Source organism: Triticum urartu, chromosome 3 (genome assembly GCF_003073215.2).
Source record: "Triticum urartu cultivar G1812 chromosome 3, Tu2.1, whole genome shotgun sequence".
Taxonomy (NCBI): domain Eukaryota; kingdom Viridiplantae; phylum Streptophyta; class Magnoliopsida; order Poales; family Poaceae; genus Triticum; species Triticum urartu.
The window spans coordinates 37,671,901-37,689,397 of NC_053024.1; the positions used below are offsets into that span (position 1 = coordinate 37,671,901).

Sequence of the window (17,497 nt, forward strand, 5' to 3'; positions counted from 1 at the left end):
GCCTGTTGACACAGACTATGAGCGCCACATCAGGAAGTTACATCGACAACGTCTACAGAAGAAGGCGAGCTCGAGCTCGAGCAAACAACAAGCAGCTGTCAAAAAATGCGGGAAAACCGTTGCCCAGCTGGGAGAACAGGCGGTGCAATCAATCCCCCCGCTTGTTGTGCCGCGAACAACACGTGACAGTACGCGCGCCCAATATTATTGTGGGCAAACAGTTTACGTTCCCGAGGTGGGCGATGTGGTAATAACCCAGGAGCATATAATGCAGGCTGAAACTCTCAACATCACTGTTGGACAACTCCTCAAGATCGAGGACATGCCTGTGCTTACAGAGGAGGAAATAAAACGGAAATATGCCCAGGGCCAACCTTTGGTCAAGCCAGAAGAGGTCAATAAGCTCCCAACGAGAATGTATGAATTGCATCAATGGTACATGGACATTACCGAGAGATCCGATCGAGAGTCCCTCATGGTGCAAGTCAAGAAGGATCATTACTACCATGAGAAACCTGTGACCGTTGAGTATTCTGAACTGTTTCAGTTATACAATCAAGACGCACTCGACAAATCTATCGTCAGTTGCTATTGTCTATAAGTGATTTTTTTCTGTAATTTAAGTCTCAAGCTAGCTGTAGTAATCCTTTTGATCAATCATTACCTGTAATTATCCTCACTATATTCTTTTCTGTGGTATTATGCAAGATGAAGATGTATGAAATGAGAAAAGGTGGACGCTATGGCATTGGGTTCATTGACCCAAACACCGTTAATGAATACACATGGAAAATAAACAAGCATTATGAAAAGCAGGTAGAGGACAGCATGCTAGAGTTCTTGAAGCGCCTCAAATACAATGAAGATATACTACTTCCTTACAACTTCCAGTGAGTCACACTTTCTTGTACTACAAATTCTCTGTTTTGCCTACTAGCTAGCTACATGTTTTTGCTTACATATGCCCGCTTAATTAAGACATGCAAACGTGTGTGCATGCAGATTTCATTGGATCTTGTGTATCATTAAAGTTGACGCCGGAAGAGTTCAAATATTGGACTCACTACTCAAAGCAAATAGTGACTATAACATCTTGTTTGGGATAGTCAACAGGTAATTTCAATCATTATTAACTATATATCTCGGCCTATTTAGTTCGTCATTTCATGATATGAACTATTTAATAACCCCTTTATTCATTTTCTTTGTCGGCGGGCAGGGCTTGGGCAAGGTTCATCAGCGTCACGGAAGGCGAATGGAAACGACAGCTGAAAGGGTTTCGACCCAAGGTAAGTAATTAAGTAGTACTAGCTAGCTAGCTAGCCGCCATCTCTTTAATTATCATGCTTGATTAATTATTATCTGATCAAATTAAATTCCATTCTCGTAATAAAGGCCTTGAAGCAGGCGCAGGGGACTGATCTGTGTGCATTCTGCGTTTGCGAGAACATTCGCATGATGTCGTCTAAAAGGAGCAGATCTCAAAGACAGGAATGGGTACGCTTGTCAGAACACTATTCACAATTTTTACACCATTATCGATATCTAGTCACACAACTAATACACATGCATATTGATCTCCTTCTTAACAGTTCAAAGAGGTGCAGGACAAGCTCCTAGAAACGGAGCGCGTAGAAGCACTTCAAGCGGAAATAGCGGGATTTTTGCTCGACCAGGTCATAAATCCGAAGGGAGAATACTATTACCCGCTACCACCCCCATCGACCAGGTCATGAACCACTTCCAATTGTCATCGTGCTCCGAAGGCACCAATTAGGCTAATGCCACTGGCTCCGAAGGCAACATGCATATGTAGGAGAAATTGTATATAGCTATACATGTGTGTATGTGTGAATTAATATGGTGGTTTGTGAGACATTGATGATATATATATGATTGGTTCTACTAGAAATTCTATTTATATATATATATATGCATAACGTGTACAATGTGTATTATCGTAAAATATCAGCAAACGAAAAAGAATGAAAATGGAAAACACAAAATTAAATGAAAAAGAAATCATAAAACCAAAAACCCCCCAAACATTTTAGTACCGGTTGGTGTGCCACGTGGTTGCCCTTTAGCACCGGTTCGTGCTGAACCGGTACTAAAGGGGGGGGGGCTTTAGTGACCACACTTTAGTGCCGGTTATGGAACCGGCACTAAAGGGCCTTACGAACCGGTGCTATTGCCCGGTTCTGCACTAGTGATAACACTCATAATTTTCTTTGTCCAAACATGAAACGCTAATTAAGTTTCTATTACATGAAGGAACATAAAGAACATCTCTAAGTAGAAGATTGAATCCATCAGCTAACTTCAAGGAGATGTCGCCGACAGCTTCAACTTCTGCTTTTATTCCATTGGCTACTTCAATGCCTCCTTCTCTTCTTAGCGTAGTCCGGGTCGAATGGAATCCCTTGCTTTGCCATTAAGGACTTCAGCCAAACAGGGCAGTCTTTCTTGTAATGCCCGGTCTGCTTACAGTGGAGACAAGTGTCTTTGTCCACTGGGAAAGACTGTTGCTGACGATGATGCTAATAGGGAGCTTTTCCTTGTGGCTTTGAAGGAGAACTTTTGTTGTTTTGATTGTAGTTCTTTTTCTTGTGATCCTTCACATAGTTGAGTGTACCACCATGTGAGGCTTTTAGTCTGTCCTCTTCTTGGACACACATTGCAATTGTCTTTTCAATGTCCCATGTTCCAGGTGACATATTATAGTTCACAACAAAAGTTTCAAACTCCTTTGGCAGTGAAGTCATGACCAGGTGGACCAGAAGCTTTGGTTTGATCTCCAGATCCTCATCCATGGGCTTTAGCTTTGCTGCCATATTGCTCATCTTGAGGATGTGCTCTCTTATTCCACCACCTGTGTATTGTTCTGTCACAAGTTGTTTTAACACCTGGGTGGCATATATCTTTGAACTCGGAGGTGCCGTACGTTCGGTACTTGGATCGGTCGGATCGGGAAGACGTACGACTACTTTCTCTACGTTGTGTCAACGTTTCCGTTGCCGGTCTATGAGGGTACGTAGACAACACTCTCCCCTCTCGTTGCTATGCATCACCATAATCTTGCGTGTGCGTATGAATTTTTTTGAAATTACTATGTTTCCCAACAGTGGCATCCGAGCCAGGTTTTATGTGTTGATATTATATGCACGAGTAGAATACAAGTGAGTTGTGGGCGATATAAGTCATACTGCTTACCAGCACCTCAACAACCAGCGGCCGTTGTTCCGTGGCTCCATTCCGGACCACCTTCCGGTGTTGAATCGTAACCGAGAGAGCGGGCATTTCCTTATCTGAAAGGACTACTTTGATACAACAAACCCGTTGTTCAAACATCACAAATTTCACCGCCGGTTCCGTATGAGTAGGCATGTTTTCAATCGTATTAGAGAGGGAGTGGTCGGCTATAATGACTACTTTGAGTGCAAAGAAGATGCCGTAGATAAGATTGGTTTCTCCTCTTATCACGGGCAGGCGGTCAGAGCTTCGCATGTGCGTGGTGGCGCTGCCGATCGATGATCTTGCAACAAAAGGGCAAGATGTGATGCATTCGTGATCCCTGCCAGTGAGCCCTGCTCCCATACGAACAGAGTATACAACGTGGGCAGACAGAGATTCCATTTTTTTCATTTCAAAAACCAAAACCCTGCTCCACCACACAAAGAAGTGCAAATCATCTGCAAATTAGCGAGTCATTAACGGGTGAAGGAGCACCCTACAAATCCATCCATACCGAGGTTTTCCATCATAAAATCATACTACTAGTACTGGGGTGGGGTTCATGTGCATCTAGGACGAAAACAGTAGCAAAGTCGATCATGATTAGCTAGCTAGGTTAGCCAGCGAGGCGGGGCTAATTCACGCTAGCTTAGTGAGACAAAGGCGCAGATGAAGCTCGCAGTCGCCGGACTCTCCTCCGTGGCCGTGCAGCATGTTGGGGCTGACATGGGCGTGGAGCCAGCCCTGGTCCATGTCCACGACGCCGGGGACGGAGCAGCTCGCCACCGTCGCCTTCAGCCTGAAGCTGCACCCCAGCGGCTGGCGCGGGGGCGCCGGAGGGCCGTCCACCCAGAGCACGCCCGTGTACAGAGGCTTGGCGTCCGCGTCCGCGTCGGCGTTGCCCCTGACACACACGACGGTGACGGCGCGGCGGCCGCCCGGGTCCCTGCCGGCGCCCACGGCCAGGAGGAACACGCGGCCGTCCTCCGCGACCAGCAGGCGGCGCTGGTCCTCCTCCTCCGACGCCGGCACGACGAACGGGTGGGGCACCTCGTACTTGATCTTCTCCACGGGCCACGCGTGCGCGCCGGACGGCGACGCGAGGTGGCGCACGAGCTTGGCCGGCGAGCCCACGAAGCGGCAGTCGAAGCAGTAGCAGGGCGCGTGCTTGCAGCTGGCCTTGTGGTCGGCGGCTGAGTGGTAGGGGATGTCGTCCATGGCGCAGCCGTGTCCCTTGTAGAGGCACGGCACCTTGTAGGCGTCGACCACGCCGTCCATGAAGCGGGAGCGGGTGTAGGATACCTCGCGCCCGCATGGACCGCAGTGCTTGTTCGCGCCGCCGCCGTCGACACTGTTGCCGCCGCAGGCCTGGCACACGAAATGCTCGTTCTCGCACTGCAAACCACAAGTCGATGTACGCATGATTCAACCTTCATTCTCCTTCCACAGATAATTCTAGCTACTAGTAGCTCAAATGTAGGAGTCGGAGCATGTGAGTACCCTGAATACTGGAGGCTTGAGGGGGCAAAGACAGGCGGCGCAGTGAAACGACTTCTTGGGCAAGGCCAAGATGGCGAGCTCCACATCTTCCGTCGCCCCGGCTGCCATTGCCGCATCTTCTTGTTCGGCCACTTCGTCTTCCGGCTTCACCACGCGGACTGGCTTCACAGTAGCCACTGGACCGGTCGGCTCCAGATCCACCACCATGGCAGCTGAACTGGGGGCGGCCGGCGACGGCGGCATGGCGGCCACTGGACTGGTCACCACGACCGTGGCGGCTGGCGTAGTCATGTCTCCCTCCACCATGGCCGCTGGACCGGGGGCGGCCGGTGCCGGCGGCATGACGGCCAGAGGACTGGTCACGGCCACCGTGGGGGCTGGCTTTGCCATAGCAACGGGGCTGGGCGCCGCCGGTGCCGATGGTGCCACGGTAGCCACCGGACTGTAGGATAGCGCCAGGACGCTGGACTTCTTGCCGCCGCTCCCCTCCGCGTTCCGTGGCCTCTTCTTGTGCTGCTGCTGCTCCCCCATAGAGATCGACCGGTGCACCACCTGAAATTTTGACCGGCCGGAGAGGAGATCAGAATCAGATCACAACTAGTATTTGAGAGAGAGAAGGAGAGAGAGAGAGTTACTGGAAGAACCGAAGAACAAAGCTGTGGTGGGTGGGGTTGCTCTGCTTGGACCAATGGACAATGGTCTGAAGTGAAGGTGAAGTGTTCATTGTCTCCTTGGTACAGCCAACAACCATATCTTCTGCTGCTGCCTTTTCTTTTTCTTTTTTTCTTTGAGTTGATCTGCTGCAACTGACGAATTTCCTAGAGATTTTGGCGTGTTCTGTCTATACTCTAACTCTCAAGTTTTTTTGCCTATGGAAATTGTTTGATTTTGTAGACTAAGTCTATTTTTGCAAGTTGTTCTTCAACATGATTCTATTAAGTTTAACGTCTTAAATTGTCACACTGGTCCAATTTTTCATGAAAAATTATGCATCTTTTCTATAGTGCGACGGAACAACTTGTATTACACACCTTCTATTTCAGAGTTTCTCATAATTTAACAATACCATGGCACTCAATTCCTACATTCTTCATATTCATGTGTTTCCTGATATATTAACAACCAAAATAGGCCCCGCCACCATCCATTCTCCAAGGCATCATGCAAATTTAACCGTTACAAAATGTAATGCAGATTTTGAAAGTAGTTAACATTCATAGATTGCCACTCAAAAGCCAATGAAGTTTCGTTACAAAATTTGCACAACTCGATTATTCATTAGGAACGACATAGTACCATAAAAACACGTATTCTTCCCCGAACCTTTTGCATTGATGCCACGTTTTTGTGTGTCCCCGTTCACTCATTTCAGTCTGTATATAGTTCATATTAAAACATTCAAAACATTATACATTTTTGAATTGGAGGGAGTACCATCTAAAATCCGAATTCTACTTTATATTCCATGTATGTATTCATTCCATGGTTGTTAGCTGAAACCTCACCACCAAACTCTTGCACAAAAGAAAAAGGTCACGAACAGATAATAACTCCCAGACACTCTCAAGCTAGCATTTCGATAGCTCATATAAAGGACAACTACTTACTACGTGACATATCACATATGGCCAATTTAATTTTCTTTTAAAGGCAATTGGCTTCTTGCTGTGTTTGGTGCAGAAGTTTTTTTAACGCAGTATAGACGCAAGCGCTCGTATACATGCGCATACACTCACCCCTATGAACGCACACACGCACACCCTATCCCTATGAGCACCTCCGAAAAACCGAGCCGGCATATTATCTTGAAATTTATGAAGTCACCGTAGGCACCTCGTCATCGACGAGAACGTCTCCTCCCACTGAATACGCATCGCCGGAAATTCTGAAATAAATCCAGAAATAAATGCGAGCATCAAGATTTGAACCCTGATGGGTTGGGAATACCACAATCCCTCTAACCATTCAACCACAGATTGGTTCGCTTTTGGTGCAAAAGGTTTGGCAGTCCTACTGGCTATAGTAGTACTACACTAGCGTGGCGTGTCAAGCTCTAGGCACTGTAGCTAGTAGCATTGTCCTATAAGTTTGTACAACACCGTTCTCTGAGCCAACATGAAATCCCCACTCGAGTGTTTGACAGGAGATCCACAAGCACGCCCTCCTCCGTTTGTCCAGGATTGAAGAAAGATTCCGAAATTTAAAAACCGGGGAAAACTTGAGCCCCTATATTTGTTCTTGCGTTGTGTATATATGGATTTGTCTTATTTTTGTTTTCAGTTGTTCTTGCGTCTACCTTATCATGCTTTTTAATCATTATTATGAACATTGTCAAGCATCATTTGATCTATTATTATATATTGTCGGAGTGAGTGGAATACGTCGGTACCCAGCTCATAGATTGAACAAAGACGACAAAGCCTTATTATCCGGCATTTCTAAGAAAACTAAATACGTTTGCAATGAGAAGAAGACTATTCGATCATGACCCACATCGATCGTCGCTCCTCTTGGGGGTAGTCCTGGCCAGCCGTCGCCACCCTCGGCCTCATCTCCTTCCCTCACTGATCGTGGAGGACGCCCACGGATAAAAGCCCGCGCGGCATCGGCGGCAACATGGCCGTCCTCACGCGGGAAGCCGTTGGAGTCGTGGTAGACCTGCCGCCGGATCTGGCCTCCTAAGCAAGGGTCTAGTGTATGCATGATTTTATATGGGTGGGCAACGATGCTCACCCATATACGGTCGTGGTAGACCTACTGCCGGATATGGCGTGCATCCTTGATGGTGCACGCCTCCTCGATGGCGGCGCGCGGTGAAGGCCCTGTATCTTCCTGATATTTGCATGTGTGGCTCTGCATGACAGTGGTGGTGAGCCTCTCGGGTGCATTGCATCGGATGGAGACGGGTCAGTGTAGCGGCAAACGCTAATCTGGTGCAACAAAAGCCGTAGAAATTTCGTTTAGATTTTCGTAGCATGTTGGAATTATTAGAGTATATAGGAATATCTGTGTATTTGATAGACTATGACTTGTAATCATCTCTTGCCTGAGAGGCTTTTTGCCGTCCAAGCCTTGTATTCTATATAAACCGTCCGGGAGGCTCAATACAACCACCACCGCATTACGCCAATTCTTCCATTCTAATCCTCTTACATGGTATCAGCCTAACCCCGATCCAAACCCTGGCCGCTGCATTCGCGCCGTGCCATTCCCGGGGCGGTTGATCTCTATGATCGTCATGGGGGACGCACTGCCCTTCTAGGGTTGATTGGGGGGTTTTCTCTCTTGCCAATTGATTGATCGGTGTTCTTTTTTGGTTCTCCAGTATAGACCGGTTTGCGCTGCCCGTCGTCGTTCGCCGAATAGCGCGCCTGCTCGTCGCCGTTCGTCGGATAGGGCGCCTGTACGCCATCGACATCTTCATCATCTCTGACTGGATCGATTGCCACAAGGCGCCTTGGCTTCATGCATGACACGCATCAGATGCGCTGGTACGGCGGCCGCTCGCGGGGTCCTTTGCTGGCCTGTCGTCCCCGCCTTGAGCCCGCGACCACCCGGGCGCCTCACGCGGGCTTGATTTACTGCTTGAGTATCTGCGTTGGCCCATCCATGCGCACCACGTGGCCGCGTCCAGTGCATGGGATGTGCATGTTTGTTGCTTGTGCAGGGCCTGTGTTGACTGCTCGTATATGCATGCTGCGCCCAGCACGGGCTGGAGGTTATTCTTGTTTGTTTCGGCGCTGTGTATATGTGGATTTGTCTTCATTTTTTATTTTTTGTTGTTCTGGCATCTCTCCTTTGTTTGCTGTGTTCCATACATCTGATCTTGCATATTTCATTTTGGTTAGTTGTTCTTGCCCCTATCCTCTCATACCTTTTAACCATTAACATTGTCAAGCATCATTTCATCTATTATTATATATATGGTTCCAATGAGTGGAATACATCAGCGCCCTGCTCATAGACTGAACCAAGATGACGAAACAAAGCCATGTCAGGCATTCCTAACACTAGTAGAAAAATGGTCAAATGTGAAGCACATTAGTGCCAGTTTGAATTTGAGCCGGCACTAATGTGTGCATTAGTGCCAGTTCCAACGGCTAGCCGGCCGCTCTCATTAGTACCGATTCGTGGCGAACCTTTAGCACCGGTTCGTGCCACGAACCGGTACTAAAGTGAGTGGTGGCAGGATGTTGTCAGTCCGGGGCCCCTCCAGCATCTTTAGTACCGGGTCGTATCACGAACCGGTACTAAAGGTCGTCCTACATAGACCCTTCGTCCACCCGAGCTCGCTCTGTTCTTCCTCTTTCCCCTCTCCTCTCTATTCTTTTCCCTCTTCCTCTCAAGTTCATCACACATTTTGCCCAAAATTTGTCAAGATTTGAAGGCCCCCATCCACTCAAATGATCACAAAGGTTAGCAACTTTGTCCTTTCATCTCTCATTGCTAGATTAGCTCGTGCAATGCTTTATATAGTGATTGATTTTTGAGTTCAGTAATTTGGGAGGAATTATATATATGTGCTAGTATTTGATGTATATGCAATTTGAGGTCAAAAATAACACTTAGTTTGCATATGTAGGTGTGGTTTACTTAGTACCTTCTAAATCTCCGTCGTAACCACCGTCGATCGCTCGCAACGTCCCGTCTCCGGCACCACCTTGTGGTGAGCCTCTTGTTCATGAAGTTTTATATAAAAAATTGATGTTTGTGTGATTTGGATATATAGTTACTCGTATAATTATCTTACCCATACGTTGTTTGTTATACATAGTGCCATGGTTTTGATATCCGTCCCCGTCGGCCCTCGTCCGGGTTATGATTCGGATGTGGTATATTCTCTTTTAAAACTATTCATTGCATTTCGTGTTTATGACAAATTATGCCCATCAAGTTGACATAGATATTTGTATGTAGGAGGTAGTTGAACCGGAAATTCCAACCGACCCTATTGTCGAGAGGTTAAATTTAGTTGAAAGAGAAAACGAGGATTTGAAAGAAAAATTGAAAAGAGTTGAGGGGGAGAAGATGGAACTGGAGTTGCATGTTGCCGATGTCGTCGATGATCACAAGATTAAGATGGAGAAAATGCGCTTGAAGATTAGAAAGATTAGAAAATATGTCATTCATAGTGAGACTTGGTATCATTATGTTGTTGGATCAATTTTTACCTTAGTTGCGATCTTGATCACATTAGTTGTTGCATTTAAATTCTTTAGCTAGAGAGTTATTTGTTTGTTGCATTTAAGTGTTGTATGATCTTTATGTATGAACTTTATGTATTGTATTAATTTGGTGTTTTCGGTGCTGTGTATTGAAGATGAGCCGGCAATGGATGTACGATGACCGATGCTCTCCCGAGTTCATTAATGGCGTGCGTACTTTTCTGCTTGCGGCTGAGGCAAACAAGCGGGCGGATGGTTTTATGCCTTGTCCAGGTGCTGGCTGTAAGAATGGTCACAATTACTCTACGTCAAGAACCATTCACGTCCACCTGTTTGAGTCCAGTTTCATGCCCCACTATAATGTTTGGACCAAGCATGGAGAAAGAGGGGTTATGATGGAAGACAATGAAGAAGAAGAGGACGACGACAGCTATCCTGGCCATGAGTTCCCTGAATACGATGATACAACAATGAGGGAAGAAGCTGAGCCGGTAATGCGGGAAGAAGCTGAGCCGGCAATGCGGGAAGAAGCTGAAGAAGAGGCATCAGATGAGCCCGTTGATGATCTAGGTCGGGCCATTGCCGATGCAAAGAGAAACCGCGCAAGTGATTTGGAGAAGAAGAAGTTGCAGGGCATGTTAGAGGATCACAAAAAATTATTGTACCCGAATTGTGTAGGTGACAAGAAAAAGCTGAGCACCACACTAGAATTGCTACAATGGAAGGCAGAGAATGATGTATCTGACAAGGGATTTGGAAAGTTGCCGGTAATGATAAAGAATATGCTTCCAAAGGACAACGAATTGCCCGAGAGTACGTACGAAGCAAAGAAGGCTGTCTGCCCTCTAGGGTTAGAGGTGTAGAAGATACATGCATGCCCTAATGATTGCATCCTCTACCGCGGTGAGTACGAGGATTTGAACGCTTGCCCAATATGCGGTGCATTGCGCTATAAGATCAGCCGCGATGACCCTGGTGATGTCGAGGGCGAGCGCCCCAGGAAGAAGATTCCTGCCAAGGTGATGTGGTATGCTCCTATAATACCACGGTTGAAACGTTTGTTCCAAAACAAAGATCATGCCAAGGCGATGCGATGGCACAGAGAAGACCGTAAGAAAGACGGAAAGTTGAGAGTACCCGCTGACGGGTCGCAGTGAAGAAAAATCCAAAGAAAGTACGGGAAGGAGTTTGCAGATGATGCAAGGAACGTATGGTTTGGTCTAAGCGCAGATGGCATTAATCCTTTTGGGGAGCAGAGCAGCAACCATATCACCTGGCCTGTGACTCTATGTTTGTATAACCTTTCTCCTTGGTTGTGCATGAAGCGGAAGTTCATTATGATGCCAGTGCTCATCCAAGGCCCTAAGCAACCCGGCAACGACATTGATGTGTACCTAAGGCCATTAGTTGAAGAACTCTTACAACTGTGGAATGGAACAGGTGTACGTGCGTGGGATGAGCATATGGGGGAAGAATTTGACCTAAAGGTGTTGCTGTTCGTGACCATCAATGATTGGCCTGCTCTCAGTAACCTTTCAGGACAGACAAACAAGGGATACCGCGCATGCACGCACTGTTTGGACGATACCGACAATATATATTTGGCTAATTGTAAGAAGAATGTGTACCTGGGACATCGTCGATTTCTTCCGAGCAGGCATCCCGTAAGAAAGAAAGGCAAGCATTTCAAAGGTGAGGCGGATCACCGGACGAAGCCTCGCCACCATACTGGTGCTGATGTACATGATATGGTCAAGGATTTGAAGGTGGTCTTTGGAAAGGGTCCTGGTGGACAACCTATTCCGAATGACGCTGACGGACGCGCACCCATGTGGAAGAAGAAATCTATATTTTGGGACCTTCCCTATTGGAAAGACCTAGAGGTCCGCTCCGCAATCGACGTGATGCACGTGACGAAGAATCTTTGTGTGACCCTGCTTGGCTTCTTGGGCGTGTATGGGAAGACAAAAGATACACCTGATGCACAGGAGGACCAGCAACGTATGCACGGAAAAGACGGCATACATCAGGGTCATGCAAGCTACGCTCTTACCAAAAAAAAGAAGGAAATCTTCTTTGAATGCCTGCTCAGTATTAAGGTACCGTCTGTCTTCTCGTCGAATATAAAGGGAATAATAAACATGGCAGAGAAAAAAATTCCAGAACCTAAAGTCTCATGACTGCCACGTGATTATGACGCAACTGCTTCCGGTTGCATTGAGGGGGCTTCTACCGGAAAACGTTCGATTAGCCATTGTGAAGCTATGTGCATTCCTCAATGCAATCTCTCAGAAGGTAATCGATCCAGAAATCATACCAAGGTTAGAGAATGATTTGATGCAATGTCTTGTCAGTTTCGAGTTAGTGTTCCCACCATCCTTCTTCAACATCATGACGCACGTCCTAGTTCACCTATGTGAAGAGGTTAACGTTTTGGGTCCTGTATTTCTACACAATATGTTCCCCTTTGAGAGGTTCATGGGAGTCTTAAAGAAATATGTTCATAACTGTGCTAGGCCAGAAGGAAGCATCTCCAAGGGCCATGAAAATGAGGAGGTCATTGAGTTTTGTATTGACTTTATTCCTGACCTTAAGCCGATTGGTGTTCCTGAATCGCGGCATAAGGGCAGACTGGATGGAAAAGGCACGCTAGGAGGGGAACAAATAATATGTATGGACGAACATTCTCTCACTGAAGCACACTACACAGTTCTACAGAATTCCGCCTTGGTGGCTCCGTATATGGATGAACACGACTACTGGGCCAAAGCGGCCTGCATACGACTAGAAACCCAACGTGTCGTTGGGCCAGGATGCAGGCCCGCAAATGCCCTGTAGGCCCACAGGGCAACACTGAACAGGTAGGCCCAGTAGGCCTGCTTTGGAGAGGAGCTCGAGAGAGCTACCGCACTAGGGCTTATAAACCAGTGCGGACGCCCCTCAGCTAGCGAGGTGGGACTAAACTTGCCGCACCGCACCTGCGCCAGCACACTCCCTTTAGTACCGGATCGTGGTTCCAACCGGTACTAAAGGGGGGGGTCTTTAGTACCGGTTGGTGCCACCACCCGGTACTAAAGGGGTGCGCTTCCTGCCGCTTCGCCTGGCCAAAAGAGACCTTTAGTACCGGTTGGTGGCTCCAACCGGTACTAAAGGTGTTTTCTATATAAGAAAACACTTTGAAAAATTTTGTCAGTTTCCTTCTCCACTTCCCTTTGCTTCATCGCCGCCGCCCAGTCCCGCGCCGTCGCCACCCCCGTCGCGCCGTCCCCGTCACGCCGTCCGCGTCGCCGGCCCGTCCCCGTCCCCACACCAGCCCGCGTCCACGTCCCCGCACCTGTCCACGTCGCCGTTGCCGTCGCCTCGACCTCTCGCCCGCGCTGTGAGCCCCTGTCCCCCCTCTCCTCCCTCCAATCGAAGCCGCCGCGCCGCCGACGCCGTCGCCTTGGCTCGCCGTCGTCATCGCCTCTGCACACACATGCATACACAAACACACACACACAATGTTAAAGTTTTTAGTTTTTCTGTTTTTAGTTTTTAGTTTTTAGTTTTTTTTCTTCTGTTTTTCCTGTATTAATGTTATAGAAATGTTAGTTATATATAAAAATGTGTTAGAAATGTTAGTTATATAGAAATGTTAGTTTTTTCTGTATTAATGTTATAGAAATGTTAGTTATATACAAATGCTAGTTTTTTCTGTATTGATGTTATAGAAATGTTAGTTATATAGAAATGTTAAAGAAAAATTAGTTATACAATTTTAGTTATAGAAATGTTAGAAATCACAATCCAATCATTTAAAAAATATTACTTTTGCGGCATATAGTATTTGTTGTCGACGATGCCCGGCCGGCATCCTCGCCGTTGACCCGTTCGCGACGACGTCCTGCTTCAGAGGACCCATGTCCGGGACTGGGCTCCGCCGGGCTGGCACTGGGAGGTGCTACCTTCAGGGGCGCGATGCTTGGTGAGGAACCCGGCCCCGGGTCCCGTCGTCGACCCTGATCTCCTTTGGTGGCGTTCGCGTGGGCCACTTTTGGTGCGAAGGGAGCCGGCCCCGCCGGAGGTGGTACGTCGCCGTGTCAGGTAGGAGGACGAGCACGCCCATCGCTACATGGCTGCTATGGACGTCAGGTCCTCCAATACCTTGCATGTTCTTTTGGGAGATCACCCGAGCTATGATCCAGTGATGGTTCCTTCTCTTTGGGTGTCTACCGCCCTCACCTCAGGAACCGCGAGTGGCCTAGATTACTCTGTAGTATTCGATCTTTATTAGCTTGCTAGCTAGCTAGTGATGTATTCGATATTATATCTATTATTCGAGACGATGTATTTGAGATTATATCTATTATTCGAGACGATGTATTCGAGATTATATCTATTATTCGAGATGACGTATTCGAGATTATATTCGATGATGCTTATTATGTACTATGATTGATTTAGTTTTTCCTTATTAATTGATTGCATCCATGCATTGTAATTTGAATATATTTCTTTTGGATTAGTTAAATAAAACCTATGGCGGACAATACCGGCAGAGAGGGAGAAGAGGCCCTGTTCAATATCATACGCAATCCTCGTGGGCCAGATGATGATCAGAATGAAGAAGATTATGACGGCTCCGAATATCTAAACAACACCGGGGAGGGTGATATGATATTCGATCGCGACGACCGAATTGATGAAGTCATGAACTATGAACATGACGAAGAAAATGTTGATCTTGAAACAACAAAGACTGGAGAGGTATATATATTTATATAAGCAGGCATCTGGTGATCATCACATGTTTTAAATGACTTGAAGATATATTAACGAATCGATCTTTCTTCTTTCAGCCATCCGGATCAAGCAAATCTTCAGGCAACAGGAAACGAGGTCCGAACAAAAAGTTAAAGGAGGGCATAAAGTACAATATCGAGGCCATCAAACCTAATGGCGAACCATTAGTGCCTAAGAAGATTGCAGACAAGTTCATTCGTCGGTGCGGAGTTCTTGTGAAGGACCAACTCCCGATCTCCCTTCAAGAATGGAGAGAGCCAGCAAAGCCATGTCCAGGAGTTACTTTTGTCGACGACAGACAAAAACTTCTGCTTTGGGAAACGCTCATGGAACATTTCACCCTACCAGATCATTTCACAGATGTAGATATGGAGAAAGTCAAGGACGCTGCTCTTAGGAAGATGGCGGTTGCATTCAAGAACCACAAGAATCGTGAATGGGCCAAGTACGTCAAGGGAGGAAGGAAGACTCCAGTATTCGAGGGAGCACTAAAGAAGCAAAGTGCTCATTGGGACGATTTCGTGAAATTCAAGGATTCGGAATTATCTAAGGAACGGTTGAGAATAAACAAGGCCAATGCCGCAAAAAGGATAAGTTCCATAAGCTGGGGCCAGGTGGCTATGCGGTGGGAATGCCTAAGTGGGATAAGTCTGAGAAAGAGATGGAGGATGCAGGTGTCACTCCAGAAACATTGAGCTGACCCCCCAGGTGCAGGACTTGGTTCTATGCGCATGGGGGGGGGAGTTGGACCCAAAGATAGGCAAAGTTTCGAAGAAGGCATGTCTGGACGGAGCCGAAGATAAGCTACTTGTTGCAATAGAAGAGGCTCGATCGGGGGTGTTCCAGCCCAACAGAGAGAACGACGAGCTTACGCGTGCCCTGGGAAATCCTGAACACCCGGGAAGAACACGAGGCATGGGCGCTATTCCGTGGTATGAGGGGTTTTCGGACTAGAACGCCGACTACAGAACCCGTGCGAGAAAAAAGATTGCGGAGGAGAAGAAGAGGAAGATGGAGGAGGAGCAGAGGAAGCTAGACTATGAACGCCTTCAAGGCCTAGAATCAGCGCACGCGGACTTGGCAGTCAAATTCCAGCGGCAGCAAGAGCATATCGACTCACTTAGCCAGCAAAGGGGGTCTCAGCAGCTGCAACATCTAGCGGATGATCCAGTATTGGATAGCACCGTCCCATCCATGCCGAGAAGCAGCGTGGGTTCCGCCCCGGGCGATGCATTGCTGGATAGCTACCCAGTGGATGACATCATGGAGAACACTAACTGCGAGGTACACTTCAAAATGAAGAACATATCCATGAAGGTGGCGGACGCCCTTGCTTTTACAAATCCCCCCGAGGCAACCTTCCATTGCAACCCGATTCCAGCGGGCTATGCTCGTGTCTTGGTTGATGAGGTGGTGGACCAATATTCGGGGCTAGAGCTTGACATTCCTGGAGGTGACAATGAGCACACACTGGGAGAGGCCAACCATCGTATCATCCTATGGAGAAAGGATTGCATCATCTTTCGAAGGCCACCGACACCGCGTCATCCGACTCCTCGTCAAAGTCCGCCACCGAGTCAGCAGACTCCCGCTCCTCCAAGTCCACCAAAGCGTCAGGCCACTCCTCCTCCAAGTCCGGCACAGCTTCATGCCACTCCTCCTCCAAGTCCGGCATAGCTTCAGGCCACTCCTCCTCCTCCAACTCAGCCACGTCAGCCGTCTTCGCCGCCTCAGCAATCACGGAAGAGAGCCGCCTCAGCTATGGTGCGTAGCGGTACAAGTCGAGGTAGTACTGGAGGTACAGGCGGAGGCAAGCGATTTCAATATGGTCCAAGCCTCGCGCCTCTTCCGCAGAGGCCTTACGACAAGTCCGAGGAGGAAAACGTAGCCATATCGAAGGCCGAGGTGGAAGCCCATTTTGCACCGAAACCGCCACCGCCGCCTAGGGAGAAAGTGCCTGAGGAAAATATTGACCACTTCATTCGTATGGCTAGAGCACCAGCTCCCAAGCCTGTTGACACAGGCTATGAGCGCCACATCAAGAAGTTAAATCGAGCACGTCTATAGAAAGAGGCGAGCTCGAGCTCGAGCAAATCAGCTGGCAAAAGGAGCGGTAAAACCGTTCCCCAGCTGGGAGAACAGGCGGCACAATCAATCCCCCCACTTGTTGTGCCAACAACACATGAGAGTAGGCGCGCCCAATATTATTGTGGGCAAACCGTTAACGTTCCCAGGCTGGGCGATGTGGTAATAACCGAGGAGCATATTGAGCAGGCTGAAACGCTCATGATCATTGTTGGACAACTCCTCGATATCGAGCCTAACCTTTGGTCGGGCCAGACGAGGTCAAGAAGCTCCCAATGAGAATGTATGAATTGCATCAATGGTACATGGACATTACCAAGATTTCCAATCGAGAGTCCCTCATGGTGAATGTCAAGAAGGATCATTACTACCATGAGATAGCTGTGTCCGTTGAGTATTCAGAACTATTTCAGCTATACAATCAAGACGCACTCGACAAATCTATCGTCAGTTGCTATTGTCTGTAAGTGATTTCTTTCTGTAATTTAAGTCTCTAGTTAGCTGTAGTGATCATTTTGATCAATCATTACCTGCAATTATCCTCACTATATTCTTTTCTGTGGTATTATGTAGGATGAAGATTTATGAAATGAAAAAAGGTGGACGCTATGACATTGGGTTCGTTGACCCAAATACCATTAATCAATACACATGGAAATTAGATCCATATTACGAAAAAAGTGTAGAGGAAAGCATGCTAGAGTTCTTCAAGCGCCTCAAATACAATGAAG

The 17,497-nt window shown here is 47.5% G+C and overlaps 1 protein-coding gene across 1 annotated transcript; it reads right to left on the minus strand.

Annotated features, from left to right (window-relative positions):
* Nucleotides 1-3,635: 3,635 nt before the first annotated feature.
* Nucleotides 3,636-5,445, minus strand: LOC125547831. The gene is made up of 3 exons (XM_048711590.1): nt 5,370-5,445; nt 4,735-5,286; nt 3,636-4,629 (listed from the first exon to the last, which is right to left on the minus strand). Exons 2-3 carry the CDS (start codon nt 5,263-5,265, stop codon nt 3,874-3,876), a joined length of 1,287 nt encoding a protein of 428 aa, XP_048567547.1. The 5' UTR covers nt 5,266-5,286; nt 5,370-5,445; the 3' UTR covers nt 3,636-3,873.
* Between the last annotated feature and the right edge of the window lie 12,052 nt (nt 5,446-17,497).

Bases quoted from the DNA above. Each gene is read 5' to 3' on its own strand.
- LOC125547831 (XM_048711590.1), bottom strand. From the start codon at position 5,265: ATGGGGGAGCAGCAGCAGCACAAGAAGAGGCCACGGAACGCGGAGGGG. The intron at 4,630-4,734 runs GTACTCACATGC...TGTGGTTTGCAG, and splicing joins TCAAGCCTCCAGTATTCAGG to TGCGAGAACGAGCATTTCGT.